This window comes from Mytilus californianus, unplaced genomic scaffold (genome assembly GCF_021869535.1).
Source record: "Mytilus californianus isolate M0D057914Y unplaced genomic scaffold, xbMytCali1.0.p SCAF_5, whole genome shotgun sequence".
Taxonomy (NCBI): domain Eukaryota; kingdom Metazoa; phylum Mollusca; class Bivalvia; order Mytilida; family Mytilidae; genus Mytilus; species Mytilus californianus.
This window is the reverse complement of record NW_026262701.1, coordinates 7,351,362-7,378,366: the sequence shown is the minus strand read 5'-3', so window position 1 is coordinate 7,378,366 and position 27,005 is coordinate 7,351,362. Positions and strand designations below refer to the sequence as shown.

Below are 27,005 nucleotides of genomic sequence, written 5' to 3'. Positions count from 1 at the left end.
AAGTTTGAATTTTGGTGGCGTCACTTTTATCGTTCTAGAGTTATGCCCCTTTACAAATTGAAAAAATCACTGAATTTTTCGTTTCCGTTCTCTAACTTTAGTTTGCCTCAAAAAAATGTTATGAATCTTATACACAATGCTTATTACTACAAAACACAGACCAAGTTTGAATTTTGGTGGCATCACTTTTACTGTTCTAGATTTATGTCCCTTTACAAATGAAAAAATTGCTGAATTTTTCGTTTCCTTTCTTTTTCTTAAGCTTGCCTCAACCAAATAGTATGAAACTTATACACAATGCTCATTACAACAAAACTCTGATCAAGTACAAATTTGGGTAGCGTCATTTCTACGGTTCTTGAGTTATATCCCTTTATAATGTTATATGCAAGCAGGGGCATCATCTATGTCCCATGGACACATTCCCCATTTATTTTTATATAAGTTTGTTGCCAAAAGATGTTAACAAAGGGCAAACAATAAAGAAATTTAGACACAAAGTCAATTTTGATGTTACATGTACTGTTAAAAAAAGCAAAGAATAAATTGTATAAATAAAAGGAGATGTTGGGTATATGTCAATGAGACAGCAACCAAAGGGGAAAAATCATAAGACATCTCAAGGGCAATATATAGCTTCAACAACAGACAGTTGTTCATTCAATATGTCAAGCTTTAAATTGTCTTGAGTTGATAAAAGTTGTGAATAAATTTAAATTTATCAGAAACAATCAAAGCTCTGCCATTAACACTCAATTCTCCAAAGAACAAAAACATTAAGATATGACAAATGACAACATCTAACAAGGTTCATAACTTAGAAGGCACATGAAAATAAAACATGGTTAAACTCGTTCTTTGCGGTCTCAACCCTCTCCATTTTTAATCTTGATCAGTAGATAAACAAAATATACTTTAAAGAACATACTATAAAAACCAGTACGGGAAACGCAGTTAACAGTATGAAAGATAACATTAACACAAAATAAATAACAAATTTTAGAAAAATGCTCACAGTTACTGAGGGCAGGCTCAAAACATCATTATGAGAAATCATCTTCATTTAATATCAGTTACTGTACTTCATAGAAGATTTCATACAGCAGTGTCATAAATAGCACTGGAAAAATAATATTTTGCAATGCCCAAAAAAAACTATAAAGGAAAATAAAAGAAACATTTTTTTATACCTAAAAGTATGAAACACATTATTTGACAACAAAATTGCTAAAAACACAATTCCATAAAATGCTCTTGTTTTTATCCTTTTGACTAATTGAGTGGTGGAGATGATATACTGTTAAGTTTACTGTTTGGTTCTTCTCCTGTCCCAGTTGAGGTTTGGACCTAAGAAACGATCGACAGTTTGTAGTGTGCACATCTTAATTAGCAGTATAGGTTCAACGATAAATTGTGTCATCAATATTTTACATTTGAATGAATGCAGTATGAGGATTAGGTCTACAGATCTAATCAGTGACTAGTCAGGCAGGAATGAATTTTTTTTCCAGATCTTATCAGGAAAAATAGTCCAGGCATAAATTTGGTCAACTCTGTGTACATTATTGGTGAATGACTTCAGTTTAGGATTGTCTTGATAGTTTTGTAACTAGATGCCGGATTAATTTATTGATTAATTGTTAGTGTTTAACACCACTTTCAGCACACTTGGCTACATCATGGCGGCTAATTTTATTTGGTGGAGGAAGGCTGAGTACCGAGAGAGAATCACCTACATTCTGCAGGAAAACTGGCAATCCTAGATATAAATGATGAGATGTGGTATGATTGCCAATGAGACAACTATCCACCAGAGTTTGATTGAAGTGGTAGTAAGCAATTATATGCCACCGTACAGCCTTCAACAATGTGAAAAACCCTTATAATATAGTTTATTATAAAAGGTCCATTTATAACAAAACAATTTACGAAAAACAAATATGACCGACATGAAATAACGACAACCACTGTACTACAGGCTCTTGGCTTGTGACAGGCATATAAAGAATGTGGTGGGGTTAAACATGTTTGTGAGCACCAAATCCTCCCCTAACCTGGGAAAGTAGTTTAACAGCACAACATAAGAACAAGCTGTAAAAATCAGTTGCAATTGCAAAGTATCAGTAAGAGGCACAAAAAACAACTAACATAAAAAAAAAAAAAATAGACACAAAGCACTGAAATAAGAGTACTCATGGTAACTGAAAGCTAGATTAAAGCCAATTACAACTAGTAAGTAAATCATGTTCTCCCAGACAATTAAGATCTGAAGTGAAAGCACCTTGCCACAAGTGGGGTTTGAACTGTAAAACTCATTAACTACAAACTAGTGTTCAATGTAGATGAACTACATAGACCACTTGATTACCCAAGGCTCTCCTGTATGCAGGATTAAATTCATCAATTTACAATGAAAAGGTCTATCTATATATATATACAAGTCTAAATTGAAAACAACGTTCAAACCTATGATTGCGTTGGATAAAAACCGCAATTTTTATATGTGTTCATGCAAAACAAATTTCTTGGTAGAGGGGTCTAAATACAGAACAAACAACATTTTCCAAAGGACCAAAAAAGTGAAAAAGTATATTTTAACAAAACTCATTTGACTAGCAGGTCGAACAACGGATGTTCTTAAACCCTGCTGACTGCCATTGATGATTGCCAAATAAACGGATCACCAGATGTAACAAAATGGATCTTAATTATAAATTTAATACCAAATAGAAAACAATAAACTTGCGGAAAAGATGGTATACCGCAAACAAAAGGTGCAGAAATTAGTACACCATATCCGGATTTCGACAATTAATGTCTCTTCAGTGATGTTAGGAATCGAAACGGTATTTGGAAGGCCATATAATTTACCTCAATTTAAGATAGACTCTTGAATTTTGATGAGTCGAAATAGGATGAACGGATCATATAAACCCAAAGGCAAATATAATACAAGCCCAAACAAAAAAATACAAACAAGTCTAAATTGAAAACAACGTTCAAACCTATGATTGCGTTGGAAAAAAACCGCAATTTTTATACATGAGCATGCAAAACACATTTCTTCGTAGAGGGGTCTAAATACAGCACAAACAACATTTTCCAAAAGACCAAAAAAGTGAAAAAGTATATTTTAACAAAACGCATTTGACTAGCAGGTCGAACAACGGATGTTCTTAAACCCTGGTGACTGCCATTGACGATTGCCAAATAAACGGATCACCAGATGTAACAAAATGGATCTTACGTTAATTATAAATTCAATACCAAACAGAAAACAATATATATATATATATATATATATATATATCTATTATATATTTGAAACCTGTGCTGCAGAAATCTAATTACATAATGCAAAGTTACGTAAATTTCTGTCTCTGTCTTGTCAGTCCTTTCTTCTTTTTGTCTGTGCATCCGCAACTCATTTCTGTCACAATTTTACAAATCCGAGCTTCTTGATGGTTGGTGATTAAGCTTAAACTGTGCGACACATTTTCAGATCCATCACTCATCTATTTTCTGTTTCTTCCATAAATGTACGTGATATTTAAAGTTGACCTTAGATTGATTTGGCTATTTTGAGGTACTTTTGGTCATATAGCTCTTCTACTGTTTTGGTTCTTATACATCCTTGGCTTTCAAATATTCGGCTTAGAGCGTTCCTGATGAAGGTAAATCCAGAAAAGCACTTTGGACACATCAAAATTCATAACATGTTGTTTTCATTTTTTAAAGAAAATGTTTATAGAGTTATGCTGCTTTGTACAACGGATTTTGAAATATTATTTCAAAGTCATCAAAATGCCTTGGTGACCTCATGGTAGCATGTTTGCTTTAGTTACAGAAGTTGTAGCCCATCTGGGTTAAACCAGACTTTGAAATTAGTATGTACTGCTTATCTGCAAGGAATATGACAGAAGTAAGAGAAAAGACTGGCAAGGTGATATTTAGGAGCTTGTATATTCAGAAAAGCTTGTTACTTTAGGGGGAAATCTTACTGCAGGCTGTTACCCTGTGTGCAAGTAAAAATCCAAAGCTGTGTTGGTCCAGTATTGATCATATATCATTCCGACTTTCCATGCATTATTTGCAGCTTGAAATTAAACAACTATCAACCAATCAAATAAGCCATAGAAGAAGTAAAAATTTTAGTTCAAGACTTGTCAGATGAACATGTATGCCTTCTACAAGTCCATTTCCCCAAAATTAAACCTGTCATGTAGTTCTTGTAAAAAAGGTTTGGTTTTTTTTCTGACTGCAGGGGTGTAAAAAAGAAGTGAAAGCCATGTGAAACTTTTCAGACATATTATACTTCATTGTAGACTGAACCATAAATATAAACAGGTAAACCAAACCTCTGAAGCATGAAAATTAAAAAAGGCAATGACATATGAGTTGAATGGTGCATTACTAATTAATGACAAGCAGCAAATATTTGTACATGCATGTTCAGGTGAGATATAAGTATACCTTGCTTTGTACTATAAATGGACATAATGATTCAGAATTTTAATGCTAGCTCATAAGACAAGTCTGCACAGACATCATCTTACTCAGATACATTATTCTGACATCCGGCTGACTAGTCTTTCCTCTTGCTCCTTAAAGCCAAATGCATGGCTGCAAACAACAGTTTTAAAGTTTCGTTTTGATAAAGTGGAGATTCAACCATTGATCTCTTACATATAAGATATGTCAAATGGACATGTATATCCCTTTAAACAAATTTTGTTGATCTGTACTGTAAAGCAAGATGAGGGATCAGTATAAAGTGAGATGAGGAGCCTATACAGTATTGTGAGAATTTGGAAACTTATTAGAAATGACAACACTACAACTATTTGATATGCTAGCTTATGCATGGTCTTAGAGCTTATGCATGGTCTTAAAGTCATATGAAACAAGTTTCAAAAAAATTTGATGTTCAGGAAATTATTGAACCAATGCATTCATATATACTTACTAAGTCCTATCTGCATTGTTACGAATCTATGTTTAATCGACACATAATATTTCATTCGGTGATTGTTGATCGCAAGCTCATTAACTTTCAAGTTTGATAAACAATCAACACAGAAGCATGTGGAGCATGTAAAAAATAAGTAAATTGAAAGAGCGATGTAAATTTTTTTTTTATATTTTTCTATGCGTTCCCATGTGTCTAACAAACTTTTAAATAACTGTTGTTAAATGATTTTTTGTATTTAATTTGTTCTTTAAGAATCAACTATTACTATTTACCTTCCAGTGCAAGTTTGTTTACATTGTCATCACGGTTTTCCCTCGCACTTGCACTGTGTGGTGGCTTAAGTTCTAAAGAGAGGTCTCGTAGTTAAGGTCACTGCATGCTGTAAAATATCGACGAATTAGTATACAGGAAGACAATAATTCAATATAAGTATATTTCTGAAGATTTTGATAGGATGATGGTATTTTCTTTCACAAGAAAGTCCATGTACACTTGTTTTATAATACAACTTAGCCTTTCAAGTATATAAAACATATTCTTTTTTTTTTTTTAAATTTGAAGTTTCATATGACTATAATCCATTTGAATTCTGTCTTGATCTGAAAAAAAATTGTAGGCAATCAAGGTACTGTAAATTCAGAAATTATTGCGAGGTTTTTATTTATGCGAATAATGCGACTGAATCAGTATCGCAATAATAAGAACTCGCATTCTGATATATGATACATATTACTGTATGCAGATTTTCCTGAAATCGCAATAATTAATCTCGCATTTTAGTCCATTATACAAAATTTGCAAAAATTTCTGAATTTACAGTATGTAACTGCATACTGTATATACCATGTCAGCATGTTGTCTATTTTGACTGTGTGTCCCTCTACAGAATATGTCGTTTAATAATGATTTATAGATCTTTAGTTGTCTCCCTTGATTTAGTTTCCTCATACCATTATTCCAAAGTGTGCAGTCATTACTGTTAGTGTAGAAGATCACCTAATTACAACTACACATTACAGTACACTTATTGCTGTCCTATTAACATTGAACCTAATCATAGCAGTGCTTATATAGGGATTAAAACATGAATGAACATGGTGTTGTGCTAAGCATACCTCTGCTCTTATCGGAAAACAGGAAGAAGTTGTCTGACATATCAGAAAAGGACACACAAACACATTACAACTCTTCACTGTTGAGCTGCTGATCAAGTAGTATTTGAGAAATATGTGACGAGCATTTTAAGTACATTCAATATATTTTAAAATTCAAGGTATCAGAGGGGCCACAGTGGCCGAGTGGGCTAAGTAGTTGAACTACTGTATCACTAGCCAGTCAACACTGAGGTTGTGTGTTTAAATCCCAAACGTGGCAGGTGCGCTCGACTGCAATCTTAATTGACTAGGATTGTCAGTTTTCCTAGGTCGGTGGTTCTCTCTGGGCACTCCGGCTTCCTCCACCAATAAAAACTGAATGCCATGAAATAGCACAATAGCATTGAAAGTGGTGTTAAACACCAATAAATCAATCAATCAAAGTATCAGCGAACAGGAACAAGGTTTCTAACACATCTGATAAGTGGTTACATGTAACTACTCATCACTGTCAAACTACTGACCAAATATGAGGTCAAGTTCAGTAGTTTATGAGAATAGTGTGAAAACAATATTTGTCATTGAACAGTCGAATGGATCAACAAGGTTATCTCAATACATACAGGAGTGGGATTATAATAATAAAACTTCAATTGTATATCAGATATTTTTTTATTAATAAGATATCTGATGAAAGTCTTACATGATTACATGAAAAAAAAAAAGACTAAATTGTAAAAAAAAAGTTACAGCAAAATATTTTCAAAATTTACATTCAGATCTTATTTGTAATTTTATATAGATATAAAAGTGTGTATAGTAAAAATACAGACATACAGATCAGCAAATAATACTATGTGTAAATACATTGACCATGCTCCTATTATGATAAAAACTGGAACAATTCTTTGAAAAGGAGAATTTTGTTCATGGACATGTGCTACTCTATCTTAAATAGCAGGTAATCTATTTGTACAAGATAAGCTCTGTTCCATTTTGTTTGTCTTTTCCTGAAATTATCAAAGATTTTACAGTTTGGGTAACCAATATCATTTTTTGCTAATGACATTACTATAACTTGGAGATGACCTTTATATTCATAAGTCAGTTATTGAGTAATTGAAAGTTGAGGAAATTCTGGGTAGGTTCTACCAAGAGGAAGTTATATTTTTAATTTATATAAAATTTATGAATTTGTTCAAAAAAAGTAATCTCATTTTCAGATCAATAAAACATCAATTATTCTGTTGGCTAATTACCATTCCTACTTATAAACAAAAAAAAACCTTGTTAACATGAAAATGCTTTTCAATTCCCATGCAAAACAAAATTTTATAAGTGAATTCTATCCTAAGAGTTTGTTCTTGGCATGCTATACAATCATGACAATGAATACAAATTGTTCTTCAAGAATACAAAAAAGAAAATTAAATATTTTACAAAATGTTCTATGATAAATGTACAAAAATTTACAAAAAGATACAACAACAACAACATTGATTGTATTTCACAACTATATGTAAGTAACCTTCAAATGACCTTCTGCATTGTACCCCAGATCCTGAGAGCTACAGAATAACAAATTCCTGGCCAAAACTAATTCAGATGTATGTGCAAAATAATGAAACAAGTTTGCCAGACTGTTTACACAAGGCAGTGGTCAAGGAAATTAACAAAACTGATATGTGAAAGGATAAAATGTTTGTACCATTTTCATTTTTTGTACTGAGAATTTGTAAAATTATGTTAGTACAGAAAACTGTAAATATATATTGTGTTTCGCCTTATTATTGAACTTTTAAGGAACTTATCCTGCTCAATATCCTCATACTTCAACCTCCCTATGTTGACAGGGGGGACATATAATGCTGGCAAATTGAATAGATTAATACAAGTAAATAATATAAACTGAACAGTATAAATGTATTACTATTATTTATACTATCTACCTGTATTTGGTGCACAAATGAAAGATTTGTTTGCCTAAAATGAAATGCCAATAGGTGTAAATGCAAAGCACAGTTTCTAATGTCTCTTTTATTACTGGTACCAATTATAGTCACTATAATCTGATTTTTTTTTTAAAACATCACAACAGTTTTCTAAACACTTCCCTATTGCCAAAATGAAAATACACATGAAATAATCCTTTCACAATCAGGGACATGATATGAATGAACAACTTAGTAAGAACAATGACAGAGGTGGTTTACAAAATATAATAAAATGTTTACTGTAAAATGGGACACAACTCTTTATGTACACATGGACAGTAACTGTACTTATTGTTGTATAGAAGCAGTTTATTTACAAAATAAAACACATACATTGTAACTAGAGATCATGACTATCAAATAAATCTTAAGATATGTAAAAACTATAATGTATAGATATCAAAAATGCCAGCAGTTTTCAAAGAAATTTATAATTTATATATGTATGTCAATTCACCCAATATCAAATACATAATATTTGCTTTTTTTTTGTAAGTTAGTCATGTTAGTATTACAACACATCAGATTATAGGAAGACTACAGTTAATTGATTTAACTGGTATTCTTTTTTTATTGCATAATTTTTGCCATGCTGAATATTAAATCAGATTCTTTATCTCTTTTCAATATAAATCCAAGATTGGTTTAAACCACTTTTGTATGTTTGATTAGATTTGAAAATTATGCAAAGAAATCATATGCATACCTTGGGGAGCTTTCCAAATGTTGAAGAAAATTATATTAACTATCATGATTATCTATTTTTGTTTTTGATTAAAGCCAAATTAATCTTAATTTTGACAAAAGTCTTATGTATCAGTAACTTTATGTTGAAATGTACAACAATGTATACGTATCACTGCTTAAAACAGCATTACAAAATGAAAACATACATTTTGTTTCCAAGCATGTGTGATTTAAAACTGACTGAATTTAGAGCAGTTTTACCATTTGGAATAATTTAGTTTTACTGTCATCTTATGTTTCTATATCAATCATGTAAAATTGAAATGTTTTATCAAAACGTATAGATTAAAACTTTGATTTTGAACAAACATGAAATTTCAAATACATTTGATTTTAGGACCAATTAGGCCACAAATGCAACCTTCTACCTAAAGCAAATCATGATCATAACAATTGACATTATATTGCATTATTCCCTACTTTTTAATCTAAAAAAAAGGTTAATTCAGCTTAAATGATGAACAGATAGCTAAAAAAAATGTTAAGGTTACATACAAGATGAATATACATTTCATAAAAACAACATATACGCAGACTTAATACATGTTCCTTTGGTGATTAAAAAACTGAATCATAAAACTGATATGAAAATAAAAATGTAAATGTTTCCATATGTAAGGCAATGTAAAGCACTAACCGAGATCACAACCGGATTTCATTGTGTAAAACAACCTATTCTTTACAGATATACATTCGAAAAATTTATATTACCGGCATACAAAAAAGGATGAATTTAACTGTTAAACACACAGCAACTAATTGTTTGCAGTTATCCAATTTTGACTGGCTTGATTATTTGTAGGTGTTGGAAAAAAATAGTTTAGTTTTTTTAAGGATCACTCATGCTTATTTTCACAAGCCCTTGCTCTATTTCAAATTTTGTAAATTAGGCCCCCTAAAATATATACTTGTTTCCTGCCCAAAAATATATACTTGTTTCCTGCCCAAAAATATACAATTGTTTCCAGCCTCGATGCAGATAAAATAAAGGTAGGTAGTTCAGTAGAATTTTTTTTAAATTGTACATCTATAGACTATATAGAAAACTATTTTGAACATTAACAATTGTTAACCAAAAATGTTCATAAAATGTATTATAAATAGTAGGCATGAAAAATTAGGGTAGGTAGGGAGGAAGAAAACAGAACTATATTACTTTTTGGCCCTTCAAAAAATTAGAAAAAAGTTGATCTTATCCACATGCTTGCAGACTTTTAAGGAAATTCAATAATGCCTAAAATAAATCAAATTCATGCCTCCGATAAGCTAAATTTTATTGGAACATTTTCAAAACATATATGCATTTTGATTTCAGTATTTTACATTTTAATATCTTACAACCAATTTCAGCATGTGACTGTGAAAGTAAGCCTAAATCATTGACTTAGACATACTGTAGCCATGGTAGTAACTTATAGCTAAATGCACATGTATACAAACGTCAAATATTTTGATTCACAAAAGTCCTTCTTACACATGCTACAGCTTATTAATGTGTATACTAAATGGCTTCTCATGTATGTGTTTTTGGTAGAAATGCATATTTGTACCCAAGGACCAAACCTCAGTCAACCAAATGTGTCTTTTAACTGGGACAATACATGTACCAAGCTTCCAAAGTTCAAATGTATTTTTGGACTTGGCACATTTGCTGTAAATACTTACATTATAATTTAAAAGCATATGATCATTAAGATATTCATTAAACACTAAGTTGTATTAATGGCACCTTCTGAGACTTATAAAAGTAAATGAAATATACAACAAATTAGTTTGTTCTTTCTTCTTTTGAATCAGATCTGTAATGACATTCCTTCAGCAGTTCATATGATGCTAAAAATGAAACTGCAACACATTTTCCCAAATCACTACTAAGCTTGAACAAATCCCAATTATCATACAGATGTTTCAGAATTCAATCTCAGGACAAACTTGTTGGTCTTTGGATCAATCACATCTTCAGTTAAATTAAAATGAGGCAGACGTTTAACAACACAAAGTAAAGAAACATCATTTTGACGTAACTGAAATGTCAGATTATGTTCAATCTCTCTAGAGAGTAACTGATCACAAACTAGCACCCACTTTGTAACAGGTCTGCAGTCTTTTTCACTCATTATGATGGCACCATGAGGCATGTATCTCTCTACAAAGGCTTTAGGGCTCATATCGTAGTTAATACATAATGCAAGATGATTTAAAACATTGTCCATTGAATATTTTGGTTGCTGTCGTGTTATCCGTAGAAATTTCTGAAGAGCTCTTGCCATCGAGGGAAAGACTGCTTGTGAAGCTTCATGAGGATCCATCGGTATTGCAGGACCTACAAAATAAAAATATTAAAATTCAAGTAAACTGATCCATTAGTATTGCAGGACCTACAAAATAAGAATATTGAAATTCGAGTAAACTTTACAGACAAAAGAAGAAAATTTTTTATCTTAAACTTGCGTTGCTGTCTCATTAAAAGTTACCCCTTCGTCTTTTATTCATCGTGTTGAATATTACTGTAAAGTATAATTGTAGGCAAGGGTCCGGAAACAGTTATATTTGCCAATCATGACCTAAACTGAAAGCTATATGTCCTTAACACAAAATTGGGATTTAGGACAAATAACTATATTAATGCCTCCTGGAAATATTGGCTAATGATCGGTAATCACTTTTAGCCTGTGTTTTTAATTCACACCTGACATTTTATCACAAGCTCAGAACTAATATCATAGAGAAATCAAAATTTCATGACAACTGTATTCCTTATTTAGTTAGTTTTCAGCACAGATAATCATCAATTCTGATTTAAAAATTAAAATTTAATTATATTTACGTAGAAAACAAGTACTTTTTCACGAGTAACACATGTGCTTTATTTACTATGTAACACACATGCGTAAAATTTTCTTCAGCAGATTCCACATTTAATCGTAAAATGCAATATGATTTCATGCTAAATTAAACTAGTGCAACTATTAATTGTTATATTCAAACACTTTGAAAGGTCATGAAGGTAATAAAACTAAAAAGCCGATGATTTCCTGTCTATGTTATAAACAAAACGAATCCGGGAAATGAATCAGGAATTACTCGTACTTTAATATTGTCGCAAAACTTCCGGTTTTAATTTCGTCTTAAAAATGGAAAGAAACTTTAGCGGTATCTGAGAATTTAACCATTTTGAGTCATTAAAATCATTTCAATTTTAAACTGTTCTTTAAGGTTTTTAGAAAATTGGTAAGAAAATTCACGAAGTAAATGCAATGAAACAGTCAATAAAAGTTTGTTGATGCTATAAACTGTGATATCAACAATTTGAAAAAAGGGCACCAACTTTCAAGTCATCTCAAAATGACAAAAATTGTGTGAAAAAATTTCCGGATCCTTGATTGTAGATTATGGAATTTATGTTTAAGAAAAACTTGTTACACTTATTTTCACTGTGCATGTAAAAATTGCACATTCAACAACATATTTTACAGAAATCTTTTTTTCAAGGTGATTTAGTGCTCCATAAATAATTTTTAATTCAGTGGGTCTTAAGTCATTCTAAATACAATATTTTAACCTCAAGACAATTCAAGACATTCTCACAGACTGAGTGATATTAGATATTGCCAGTTCTTTACAATAACAATTAGCATATTTATTTTTGATTTCGTGAACTGAAAACATGATGGGGTGTTCATCCCAGTACATGTATCTAAATTATCTGATATAAAGCAAAACTGTCAGTGTCAGAACTGAAAACGTGATGGGTTGTTCATCCCAGTACATGTATCTAAATTATCTGATATAAAGCAAAACTGTCAGAACTGAAAACGTGATGGGTTGTTCATCCCAGTACATGTATCTAAATTATCTTATATAAATAACAAGAGTGCACACACTGAAATGTCTCGCCTTCTTTACTAATCATTGATATTATGTTGATAGTCCTAAATATAAAGCTTTATTACAACTGTCACATAAACTTAACATTAACCAAGTAAACTAAACATTGACCAATGAACCATGAAAATGAGGTCAAGGTCAGATGAACCATGCTAGGCAGGCATGTACAGCTAACAATTCTTCCATACAACAAATATAGTTGACCTATTGCTTATAGTTTAAGAAAAACAGACGAAAACACAAAAACTTAACACTGAGCAATGAACCTTGAAAATGAGGTCAAGGTCAAATAAAACCTGCGTGACTGACATATGGATCATAAAATATTTCCATACACCAAATATAGTTGAACTATTGCATATAGTATTAGAAAAAAAGACCAAAACTCAAAAACTTAACTTTGGCCACTGAACCATGAAAATGAGGTCAAGGTAAGATGACACCTGCCAGCTAGACATGTACACCTTACAATCATTCCATACACCAAATATAGCTGACCTATTGCATGCAGTATTAGAAAAAAAGACCAAAACTCAAAAACTTAACTTTGACCACTGAACCATGAAAATGAGGTCAAGGTCAGATGACACCTGCCAGCTAGACATGTACACCTTACAATCATTCCATACACCAAATATAGTAGACCTATTGCATACAGTATAAGAAAAACAGACCAAAACACAAAAACTTAACTATAACCACTGAACCATGAAAATGAGGTCAAGGTCAGATGACACCTGCCAGTTGGACATGTACACCTTACAGTTCTTCCATACACCGAATATACTAGACCTATTGCTTATAGTATCTGAGATATGGACTTGACCACGAAAACTTAACCTTGTTCACTGATCCATGAAATGAGGTCGAGGTCAAGTGAAAACTGTCTGACGGGCATGAGGACCTTGCAAGGTACGCACATACCAAATATAGTTATCCTATTACTTATAATAAGAGAGAATTTAACATTACAAAAAATCTGAACTTTTTTTTCAAGTAGTCACTGAACCATGAAAATGAGGTCAAGGACATTGGACATGTGACTGACGGAAACTTTGTAACATGAGGCATCCATATACAAAGTATGAAGCATCCAGGTCTTCCATCTTCTAAAATATAAAGCTTCTAAGAAGTTAGCTAACGCCGCCGCCGGATCGCTATCCCTATGTCGAGCTTTCTGCGACAAAAGTCGCAGGCTCGACAAAAAGCAAAAGAGTCAGAACTGAAAACGTGATGGCTTGTTGGTCCCAGTACATGTATCTAAATTATCTTATATAAATAAAAAGCAAAAGAGTCAGAACTGAAAACATGATGGCTTGTTGATCCCAGTACATGTATCTAAATTATCTTATATAAATAAAAAGCAAAAGAGTCAGAACTGAAAACGTGATGGCTTGTTGATCCCAGTACATGTATCTAAATTATCTTATATAAATAAAAAGCAAAAGAGTCAGAACTGAAAACGTGATGGCTTGTTGATCCCAGTACATGTATCTAAATTATCTGATATAAAGCAAAAGAGTCAGAACTGAAAACGTGACGGCTTGTTGATCCCAGTAAATGTATCTAAATTATCTTATATAAATAAAAAGCAAAAGAGTCAGAACTGAAAACGTGATGGCTTGTTGATCCCAGTACATGTATCTAAATTATCTTATATAAATAAAAAGCAAAAGAGTCAGAACTGAAAACGTGATGGCTTGTTGATCCCAGTACATGTATCTAAATTATCTTATATAAATAAAAAGCAAAAGAGTCAGAACTGAAAACGTGATGGCTTGTTGATCCCAGTACATGTATCTAAATTATCTGATATAAAGCAAAAGAGTCAGAACTGAAAACGTGACGGCTTGTTGATCCCAGTACATGTATCTAAATTATCTTATATAAATAAAAAGCAAAAGAGTCAGAACTGAAAACGTGATGGCTTGTTGATCCCAGTACATGTATCTAAATTATCTTATATAAAGCAAAACAGTGAGAACTGAAATACATCTAAGAAATTGAATTACTGTCAGGCTATAGTACATTATAAAGCTCTTCAATGAATCAACAGTCTGGTTATAATTTGTAAACTCTATAATAGACTGGTAACCTGATCATACAACTAATCTCCTACAAAATGTTTCTATTAAACCTTCTTCTTCATAATCAATTAACATGTAAAGTTAACATCAAATAGTACGGAGATCATGCAGTTTATACATCAAATTCTTATTTATATCTATCATGTCTATATAAACCTGGCAATAGGATTTTTCTACCTTCCATTTCTTTCGGCTGACTACCAATGCGGTTGACATTAGTTTCTGCACATTGCTGAAGTAGCAATATAATTTAGTACTTATATAATAATTAAGTTTGTATAAACATTACAATGTAGAGTTTGACACAATTTTATTAACCAAGACCTAGAGACCTCAAGTATTAATATTTTGAAGAGCAACACAGTCTGAAGTACTTCCACCTGTAACAAGGCTGTTATATTTATCCCAAATTGTCATGACCAAAATTAGAATACAATTCTGAGGTCTCAATAAAGGGCTAATATTATGAACTTTTACATGCCTGAACAATAAAAACTGAGAATGGAAACAGGGAATACTGTATGTCAAAGAGACAATAACCCGACACAAAGAGCAGAAAACAGCACAACACTACTTTTGTAAATTAAAAGCAAATATGGACAAAAGTATTGAGTTTGAGTCAGAAATGTGCTTGAACATCAAAGTTTAAGTTTTATAAGCAACAAAAAAATACAATATGGGCTCATATGCTTCTCCCCCTGTGTAGAAACGGCGAAATATATGATGCTTAGCTACATGTACATGTTTGGAAAGCCACAAGATTTTTTGACAAAAAATTATGTTTTAAAATGATTTTAACACATAGAATGAAAAATAATGAACTCTTCAGTGACCTATTATTCAATTTTGCATCACAATATAAGGAAGGACTCTCATTTTGTAAAACAGTGTTGCTAAAATCTAAATTATAATTCAATATCATCTTGTGTTTCTAATTCTCTACACTGAGATCCTATAAATATATTGCCTTTTTGTAACATTAGTCATAGTCAATGCATTTTATTTGAATCGTAAAAATGAAATTTAGTATTTACATACACCTTTCAACAATAAAAAGCATAAAATAACAGCTTCTAAATTGCAATATTCTTTACCTAATGATATTTCAATATTGTATAATTTTTCAGGTCATAATTCAAAAGAAAGTGTTTACATTAAAACTGTTGTATATAAACTATGAACAGATACACTTCAAACACCTGGAGGAATCTCTGCAAAACATGTTTATTATTCAATGTTTTAAAACACCCTTGGATGCAATAATCATGATAATATCTACCGACTTAAGATCATGTAGCTAATGGCAGTAAATTATTACATTTTATACATATGTCTAGATATCATATTTTACATGTACATGTATTCATGTGCATTAATCAGGAACTTTGAGCTATAAAATAAAGAAACTTCTTTTAGTTAATTATAAATACCCTTCCTTCATCTTTCAATTTGAATTTCAATCAGAATGATTACTATTGAAAAGTTTTGACCTTTTCCCTTTTTTTTGCCCTATTACATGAACATTTGTACATATAAACTAGTGAATTACCTTGTTCATCCTGCATACGTTTGATATGAGTGAATGCTTCCTCTGCAGCAACCATTAACCTTGCTTTTCTCTTTCTCACTCGTCTCTCATACTCCAACTCGTCATAAAATCTGTCGTTATGACTAGCATCTCTTCTTCTAGAAGATTGAGAGGCAAATATTGCACGAGGACGATCTTGTTGATTCTGAGGTTGATTCCCATCAACGTTGTAAAATTTAAGACTTGTCATCTTAGCTGGTCTCTTAGTGATGTTTTCCAAGTATGGATTGTATACTGGAAAATCTCTGTGATATTGCTCCAATATCCATGCAGCTGCTCGCTGAATACTTAGCGCACCAATATTATAACATTTAGATTCAGCATCGGGAGAACGTAGGACTTTGACAACGTACATAGGTTGAATTTGTCGGATTTCCAGTAAAATGACTGCAATGTAATGAATGAAAAGCAGAGCATCTACTAATGATACGGCAAACTTTACAATGTCATAATATGCAGTTTTCTTTTCTTTTAATATTCTAACTCCATAAAACAGCCAGAAAGCAAAAGTCAAGATAAAAACTAAAAATAGAACAACTGCTCTAAACAAGAAGACCCTTGGCATTGTTGCTTTGGGCTGCCTGAAGAATAGAGCTACAGTAGCAATACATAATATCAACAGTTTAAATGCAAAGCTGATTAAAAGTCCTTCACATTCAGGGGCACACTCTCCTGCTTCCCAGTTACTTAAAAGTTTAGGTAACACAACCATAGCAACAGGGGAGAGAAATCCTATGACACTTAAGATTCCTGCTAAAGCAGTTCCAATGTAACGAGCACAACCAATACCAATGTTATCGTCAAAACTTTCTTTTCCAAATTTTGAACGGAATTCATCCATAGAAAATCCAGTCTCACTGGTATTACCTGAAAAGAGTCAAAGTCAAAATATTAATTTGTGTTTAATATACTTATTTATCAAATATTTGAGGGAGTTAATTCTTATACATTGTACCTAAAACAGAAGATAGTATAAATTTATGTTTATATGATTGTAACTATTTTTATTAGCCACATAACTGCTCTTAGAATTCAAAGGTGTAGTTAATGTATTTTCTGTGTTATTACTCTACAACTATACATGTATGTTGATAACTATGTGCTGGTTTATTTGTTATGCAGATTGATATATATATATATTTCATATCCTGGTGAAACACTATTATCAAGGAATTGCAGTACATTTTACGTCTTGTTACAATGAAAAAAAACAAAAAAAACCAATGTAGCTTTACACTACTAGGGATGACTTGATGTTGAGATATATCATTGACTCCATTGACTCATTGTTGAAGACCATCTAAAAATAATGATGATAAAGAACAGCCATCAAAGAACAATCCACTAGTGACTTGATATATGGATAGTTGGTTACATGTACGTCTAAGAAATTCATGACATTTTCCTAAATGTATGAACATTAAGTACAATAGAACATGCACCCCACATCTATTTCTTTTGAACTGTTTACCTGTAATAGCAGTTGTGTTGTCACCCCAGTTGTCATCTTGAGGAAGAATCTGGACTTCTACCCTCTCCATTGGGTCGTCATTCTCCGACGCTGGGGTATTTATAGTAACAGAACGGTTTTCTCTCTGGTCCCTATAACCACTTCTGTCGGAAGCTCGACTACTAGCTCTATTACCACCACCATGATGACGATGATGTCTGCTGCCATGACTACGATGTGACCTTTCTGACCTATCACTACGACCAGATCTCACAGATTCAGCACGATCATCCATTGTTTGACTGGATCTTTTACTTCAATTCTGTAATGATAAAGCAAAGTAAAATTATCCCAAATTAAATGATCTATCATATATTATAAATCTATCTTTTCCTAATTTGTAACAAGATTTTGAGCTTACTTGTAGTGCTTAGCCTTTCGGTATAAGCATTTGTTGATAAAGCTCTTCTTCTAAATTCATATCAATATAACATTCAAGATGAAGAGAGTTTATCACTTTGTATAAACTGTATGATAATCAAATGTTTCTCTACATAAAATGACCACATATCAAAGTTTGAGGTGTTAATATTCTGGACAGGACAGAATACCCTAAAGCTATGCTATTTATTTTTATTATTTATCCTAGGCCATGACCATTAGACAAACAGTTCAAATTTCCTTTGTATATTGTTACCTGGTGCTGGGTATATAATTTCAAAACTGTTCTTTTTTCATCTTCTGCGGTTTAATACAGACAGATGCCTATAAAAATGATTTTTTAATTAGCCCCATACCGAGCATCTAAAGCTGAACATATTAAAGACATTCCATCTGCCTTTTAAATATAATTAATGTATTAAGGCCTTTTAATGTTAATGTTCAGAGTTTTCATACTGCAAAAATAATAAAAAATAAAAAAATAACTATAATATTGATATCTAAATCCAAAGTTGTATGTTCATGAATAATTAAATGCAATGTAAAGATTTAAAATGGTTCACTAAATTTCATATACATCATGTTAATATATTTCGTTCTTTTGATAATTATACAAAAACTAAAAAAAAATATTTCAGTTTTTGCTTAACAGTGATCCCACTTTTTTTTACAATGGATAGGTTAGTACATCTTAACTATGCACAAGTTTTCTCTCTTTCTAAATTTTGCATGCATCGAGACCATCAATTCTTGAGAAGTTTCAAAACAAATAAAACATTATTATACAATTTATTCCTTTAAACATGTTAAAACATCAAATTGAAGTGGTTCAATTATTTTAGTGGCAAAATTTTCACCTGTTAAATAACAGCAGAATTCTGTGTAAAATTACTATATAATATTGATAAACAGATATATACTTAAGTCTAAATCAACATTTTCAGGACACAATATTGATTTCTCACCTCAATTGAAATTTTTGATCAATTTTTGCATTGTATAAACATGATAAACCTGTTTCAATTGAATATCCTTCAAACTGATTCAGATTTCTGTTAATGAAATGTAAAATGTTTATCCAGTAAACAAATTGACAAATAAATTAAATATCTTTATATTGATTGGAACTTTCAGGTGTAATAAAGGTAGATAGGGTGACAAACAACCATCAAAATGGATCAGTATGGCTTCACTTCCTCCAATGATCAAAGACTACAGTTACTTATAAACTTCTTTACAATGTTAATCTATTTAGTTATCTTCATTTGTAGATGAAAGTTAATGTTTCCATCAAATATAAGATCTCTGTTAATAGGATCTAAGTTCATATCAATTACCAAATAATATCAATACAGATAGTTGACATAATTATTTATTAATTATGTAACAATTAGAATAAACAAAAGTTTAGGGGGGAAATGTAACTAGATGTATGAACAACTTTATTTCTAATAAAACTACAATATCATAGTTATAGAGAATGGAATACTTTTATAATTTCTTTCAGAATTATTATTTTTCTCCACATTAAAGTAACTTCTACCAAATCCACTCGAACAGGATTTTTTTCAAATGTATGACAAAATTTCACTGCCTGTTTTCCATTGAAAGATAATATAATTATTTGTATTTCATTAAATTTTAAATTCTCACAGGAAACATATCACTGAATTTTACCCTTCCCCTCAGCTTTTCAATTTGTGAATATGTTCAGATGATTTCAAATAGGAATTACATATAATTATCCATTGTAATTTGTTATTTAGAAATAGGGAACATGTAATTACCACCCCAATCATATAAATGAATGACCACTTCATTCAGACATCTCAAATCTTCTTTTTAAACAAAATATATCTAACACTGCCAAATATATATCTTTTAAATACATTTTTTGGCAGCACAATGTTTTTCCTGTTAATATGATCAACCTTACGGAATTAAAACACCTTTAACATGTTTAATGTAAATAAAACACATTATTCAAAATTAATTTCAATAATATTTGAACAAATGTTGAATATTGTGATAGAGACTTACTTTATAATACCGGAGATTTAATTTAAAGTAGATAGTATTACAATCTTTCACCCAACTTCTATTTTATATTTAGTATAAAGATCGAATGTGATTATCCTTATGCTTAATTTGCAAAAACTGTAGGCTATATCATCGGATTAGAACCAGCCAAAACTTGTACTGTATATATTCCACTATCCATGAAAAGTTTAAGACTAAATTTTTCCTTCTAATAAAGTAAATGTTGTTGTTTTTAATGGAAACAAATATGTCAGTACAAACATTGATGATGTTACCAAGGAAAGTCAAGATACTGCTTAAAAATTTCTTTTTAATTTTTCATGAAATTTCATAACTTGAAAAGAAATTGCGAACTACATGTCAAAGTTTACTTTTTATCACATAACATTTTATACCTTTTTCACATTTTAATGTATAAACATAAAATAATAAACAAGTCTAAATTGAAAACAACGTTCATACCTATGATTGCATTGGAAAAAAAAACGCAATTTTTATACGTGTGCATGCAAAACAAATTTCTTGGTAGAGGGGTCTAAATACAGCACAAACAACATTTTCCAAAAGACCAAAAAAGTGAAAAAGTATATTTTAACAAAACACATTTGACTAGCAGGTCGAACAAAGGATGTTCTTAAACCCTGCTGACTGCCATTGGCGATATATAACATAAAATAATATGTACAAATTCAATTTAGACTTGCAAATATACTCATACATATTTACAATGTATATTGATCTCTAGATGTCTGTTTAGGGATTTTGTTTTGTTGTTTTCTCATTTAAACAATTACCCCATCTTTTATTAATAGATTTAAGTAATAGATTTTATATTTCCATACCAACTGTTTGCCTCCAGTAAATTACTTCATTTATAAATGATCCTGAAAAACTGTAAGCTGAGAAATTAACATATACATGTAAATGTACTCTTTTTTGGCTGTAAGGGATGTTCCGGAACAGATCCCACATTTGTGTTAGATGTGGGGGTATATTGGTGTTACCTGTCATTATAACTTTTGTGAAAACATTATTATTTCTATTGATCTACTCTTTTTCCAAGTTTGTCATACAGAGAAGCTGATAAAGTTCAAGCTTTTACCTTCAAAGATGTAGTCTGTCTGAAAAAGTCTTTATCCTCATTTATGTAAGATCCTTGCACTCCCTATACAGTAACTAAAATAATCTAAATTTGGTAATTTAATATAATCATGATTTTCATATCAACAGATGTTTTTCTTCAATTAAGAAATCAAAAGACCCAAAGGTATGTGTCAAATCATACAACAACTCAGGAACAGGTATGAATTTCACCTGTTTATTGTAGTTAATTGAGATAAAACAATTACAATGGCTATCAGATTAGGTAATTAAATCACCAACAGAAGGTCAATGAGTTCAAAGCTGTTTGGATTGGTTTATTTATTATGCTTCCCACAAACATAAAAATATCATTTTACAACAAAAATGTCATTACTGTGATTTATTAGAAATGTAAAGTACAGTGAATATGAAAATTTTTAAATTTCAGCAATAAATCAATAAAAATATGTCTTAAGAAAGCCTTTATATATCCAGACATGTCAATGCTACAATATGAAAAGTCCTCATTTAAAGATTCCAGTACATATATGACATTTTTGTTCCTTTAATATTTGCAGATTTCTAAAATACGAAATTACTGAAAAACAGAAAATTCCAGTCTAAAATTTGTACATCATAAAGCACAAACATTAAAATTTCAATTGACAAACATGTTCAATTTTATGTACATGTTTACCTGTACAATTTCCCAATTCAGATTTCTTATAGTGATTGCATTTTGCCTGTTACCGAAATCTATTTTTTTATTTGGCTTTTTACATAAATGTTTTTTTTTTTATAAATTAGAACGACAGATCAAGCACTGTTAATATCTTTAAAACTAGATGTGTTGTTGAATTTTAATTTGTTGAAATACAACTGGGGGGAAATTTTTACAGAATTTTAAGTATACTTTAAAATATAGAAATTCAGCAGTTCTCAATCTCATTTACAAAGCGACATGTATACATTTATCATTTAAGAACATCCCTATCGATAAACAGGATTCAAGCTACCAGGCGACTAGGGCGAAGAAGTCGCTTTCCCGTCTGTCACTTCGCTTTTCCTGACCCTCAAAAGCGAAAACTAGTCGCCCTGTGGTTTACGATACTTGCTTTCAGTCGCTTTCGTCATCGGAAATATTCATTTTTTACCAAGATGATGAAACAGCAATTTTTCATTAAAAAGTAAAGAAATTCAAGGCATAAACGATTTTTTTTCTTCAGAAAAGAGGTTAAAGCATTGATTTCAAAGTTGGTGGCATGTTATTTCATAAAAACAATTTTTTATCACTTCCGGTACTTCTTGTACATCAAATCATTCTAACTTTCGGCAAAATAAGTTGTTACTTCATTAGAACTTGATGAAATTTGTCTGAAGTAAATTTGTTATCCTTGTATTGCATTAAAAACGTCATATTCTTTTCCAAATAGCGTGTCAAACATCATTTAATTTTTTCATCGTCCGCCATTTTAATTATTGGGCATATTATTGTACAACTACGAACGGAGTTGGGATTTCATCGGAAACGGACCTGGTATGACAGAAATCCGGATTTTTACGATATCATAATGACTAAGGACGCATGAATGGCACTGCTGACAGACAAAAATTGTTCCCAAAAGGAAAAATTATGCATTTCTCACACATTAACATACTTTTGGTTAGATCTTCTTCAGTTCTTGATTAATGTATATATTTCCATGTATATGCATTGTTTCAATTTATAAGTTAAAGTTGCTCAACTCTTGGACAATTACACTAATATAATTATATTATGTCCAAGCTTAACTGTTAAATTTATATATCTTTTTAATGAGAAATACTCAGTTTCATGAACATGATAACAGAGTAGTTTTTTAATTGATATAACAACTTTCTTTTCCTTTTTGATTTAAAAAAAAAATCTTTTATATTAGTGCCAGATATTTAATTGTTTTTCTGAAAAGAGGACTCATATGATTGTGCAACTAGATATGATAAAATTAAACAACTTTAAATTTGAACATTTACTTTAATTGTATACCCAGGTACAAATTGAACAATATAAAAAAAATAAGATACATATGGCTCTTAATGTATTATAGTAAAAACCAAACATTGTAGCGCAGCGAGCAAACAAACACTTCTCTTTCAAATCTCACCACTTCTCCCTCTCAATTTCAAAAAGAGAAGTCACTTCTCCCTATGATTCTGAAGTAGCCCTGGATAAAACCAAATTAGTTATTCAAACTGTGGATACTTTTCATCTTTTTTTTTACAAATGCATAAATGCTTAAAATCTAAACATAAATTTAATTTAAGGACCCAAATGCATGTACCTCTACTCCTTCAGTTGAGCAATGTATGAATTACATTTTGTACATATCAAATAGAAGTACCCTGGTCACGCTGTTCTCACATAATGTAATGACATGTGAACAGTGATACATGTACACTAGAAATGTTTTTCCCTGATGAAACAAAACATCCCCAATTTGCAACCCAAAATTGCATTACATCTTCCCTATTGATTTAGCCAAAATAAAACAGTTCAAGCAAATAAGTGAACACTGAGGTGTGTCATAATATTACTTTTCAAAATCTAAGCTTGTAAATGTGTTGTCTAGCTGATACTTTCCAGTGTATTGTACCAATGAATATAAAATCAAACTGACACGTATGGTCACTGCTGTTGCTGACATATATAAAGTAAATAACAAAGACAAGAGTCATCAAGTTACAATAGATGACTGCACATTTCATTTATGATACATCTATATGCAGATAAGGAAAATTCTTTTTTAACAACAGGTGTTCTGATATGACTTAATCAAATTAAACTTGGAGTCTGCATGTTTAATCTGGCACCAAGTGTACTTAAATAATATTGACTAAATCCAAGAAACAGTTAAGTACAACTACGTACTTAACCTTTGCAAGAACTCTACGAGAGGTCAAAAGGAGGCCTAAATTGTAATGTATTATCAGGGCTGACCACACCAGACAAAGTGAGTGAGATTATTGCCCTAGGATTCCCGACTAATTCTTAAAAAGCATCAATTAGAAGTTTTTTGTCACCCTAGATTTTCAGTTAAATACCCCAATGTCACCTTATGATTTTTTTATTTTTATCAGATTATGCACCATTCCCATATTTTGAGGAAATAAAGATGTTACATTGAACCATGACTAGAATGATCCTTAATTATGACACATTTTTTGGCATAATAGTCGGGTATCATTGTTTATTAACTATTTCTCTTTTCCCATTTTTATGGTTTCATCATTTTCAGCTTTCCATTTTTCTGGTATCCTGCAGAAAAAGTTCCAGAGTCACAAAATTGTAGCTGCTGTGTCACCTTACATTTTTGTAAATCACAGGGGCTTGAGTGTGTTATTTCAAAACATAATTTGCTCGCTATCCAATGAAAAACACTGTTAATAAAACAGTTTTCTGGGACCCCTGTATTTAATCCTGGCTCTGCACTGAAGCGGCTCCTGTGTATTTTTACCCAAAGAAACCTTTTCCTTTAATAAAATAGTGCTGAACATTGAGAATGATGAGAAACAAATATCAGGGTTAAGTTTATTAATATATATGTTCTCTGATCTATTTTTTTTCCACTTTTGTTCAAGTGCTTGTTGGTGAAAAATATTACCAGAAATATCAAAAAAGTAATGATGAAATGAGTGACAACTCCATCCGAGATTTTGACAACATACTTCTTTCATGAAATAGTTACCCAGATATCCCAAGATAACAGTTCATGAGCCTTAAACAGCAACAACAAAAAACCTGCTTAAAAAACTTCAAGTCTTCATAAACAACTGTCTCAAGTGCATCCTTATCCTCTGAAGATGTCAAACCAAGATCTGTTGGAAAAGACCAACCAATCCCCAGTTGATGAAGAGTTGAAAAAGAGAAAGTGGAGATGGATAGGGCACACACTGAGGAAGCCAATTCACAGCATTACAAGGCAAATTTTACAGCGGAACCCACATGGAAAGCTTGGCAGGGGCAGACCAAGATACACCTGGAGAAGAAACAATGCAGCCGAGATGGAAAAAGAATGGCATGATCCGGAGAGGCTAGCAAAAAAACAGAACAAGGTGGAGGAATATCGTTAGTGGCCTATGCTCCACCTAGTGGCAACAGGATTAAGCAGCATACAGTCCTAGAATGGATGGGAATGTTGTTGTTCTGCATGTAGATTTAAGCTTTTCATGTATTATCTAGTTAGTGCTAAATGTTTGCCTTATAATGCCTTAATTCTGCATGTGTGCTTTATTTTATATTTGTACTTAATTTTCAGTTTTGCTTCAGTTTAAGCATGTTTAGATGTGTAGTTAAATGTGAGTAGTGTGTTGCATGTATGTCAATATGCCTGTGCTGTTTTTGTAATCTAGAAAATAGGGGTGTATTGTAAAATTATTTTATAGATATAGGAAGATGTGGTATGAGTGCCAATGAGACAACTCTCCATCAAAGTAACAATTAATAAAAGTAAACCATTATAGGTCAAAGTATGGCTTCCAACACGGAGCTTTGGCTCACACTGAACAGCAAGCTATCAAAACTGTCCCTGAAATCATAGATATTACTGTAAAGGTTGTGTAATTTAAGAACTTATCGGATTGGAATAAATAGCGATAAGGTGTATTGGATGTTTGTACATGTATTTTTTGTAATCTAGAAAATAGGGGTGTATTGTAAAATTATTTTATAGATATAGGAAGATGTGGTATGAGTGCCAATGAGACAACTCTCCATCAAAGTAACAATTAATAAAAGTAAACCATTATAGGTCAAAGTATGGCTTCCAACACGGAGCTTTGGCTCACACTGAACAGCAAGCTATCAAAACTGTCCCTGAAATCATAGATATTACTGTAAACAGCAATCTAATTAATACACAGAGCATATTTTAAAACATATTGTTTGTTACATATATGACACATGCCAATGTTGTGGTGGTCTGATAGTAGGGGTACACGTTTTAGAAAATGCATGTAGACCAGTAACTGTTTCATACATGTATCTGACCTGTAGACTAATCCCTGTGGTTTACACAGCTATGCAAATTGTGATAGCATGCAGGACGATGCTGTAATATTCTGATAGGAGGAAAGTTTTAATACATAGGACAAATCATAAAAATTTATCTGCGAAGGATATACACACTAAAACGATCGAGAATTATAATTAGAATTATGTACAAATTTTTGTTAGACGACCGGTGGTGAATCACTTGAGATCCCTTGTAAGGTGAGCAGCTTCAAACTTTACTTACCAAAACATTTACATAAATCTGTGACAATAAGTAGAAAGCTTAATCCACAATCCCATTGAACTTAATGTCAAAGCATTGGATATTTCAATTCAAAATTTCGCTTTGTTTTCTAATGAACTATTCAAATTTCAGGAGACCATTTTGCTTTTGAATTTGCTATTGTCTAACCCGCCCGCTAAAAATTGGAACAATAAAAAACGTATTCTTTTGAATATGAACCAAAAAATAAAACGGGAGCATAAGTAAAAAAATGAAACAATCAAAATTTTCTTCACGAAAAGGATGAATTAAATTAAGAAATGAAATGAAATGTAAAATAATGATTGAAATATATGCGGGAGGTCAACA

The 27,005-nt window shown here is 31.5% G+C and overlaps 1 protein-coding gene across 2 annotated transcripts; it reads right to left on the bottom strand.

Annotated features, from left to right (window-relative positions):
• Nucleotides 1-6,719: 6,719 nt before the first annotated feature.
• Nucleotides 6,720-26,817, bottom strand: LOC127701563 (vang-like protein 2-B). Of its 2 annotated transcripts, none has more exons than XM_052205506.1 (4): nucleotides 26,658-26,817; nucleotides 17,842-18,142; nucleotides 16,332-17,237; nucleotides 6,720-11,130 (listed from the first exon to the last, which is right to left on the bottom strand). In XM_052205506.1, exons 2-4 carry the CDS (start codon nucleotides 18,113-18,115, stop codon nucleotides 10,703-10,705), a joined length of 1,608 nt encoding a protein of 535 aa, XP_052061466.1. In that variant the 5' UTR covers nucleotides 18,116-18,142; nucleotides 26,658-26,817; the 3' UTR covers nucleotides 6,720-10,702. The 2 variants fall into 2 exon arrangements, with proteins under 2 accessions (XP_052061466.1, XP_052061467.1); XM_052205507.1 differs by lacking the exon at nucleotides 26,658-26,817 and adding an exon at nucleotides 21,404-21,563.
• Between the last annotated feature and the right edge of the window lie 188 nt (nucleotides 26,818-27,005).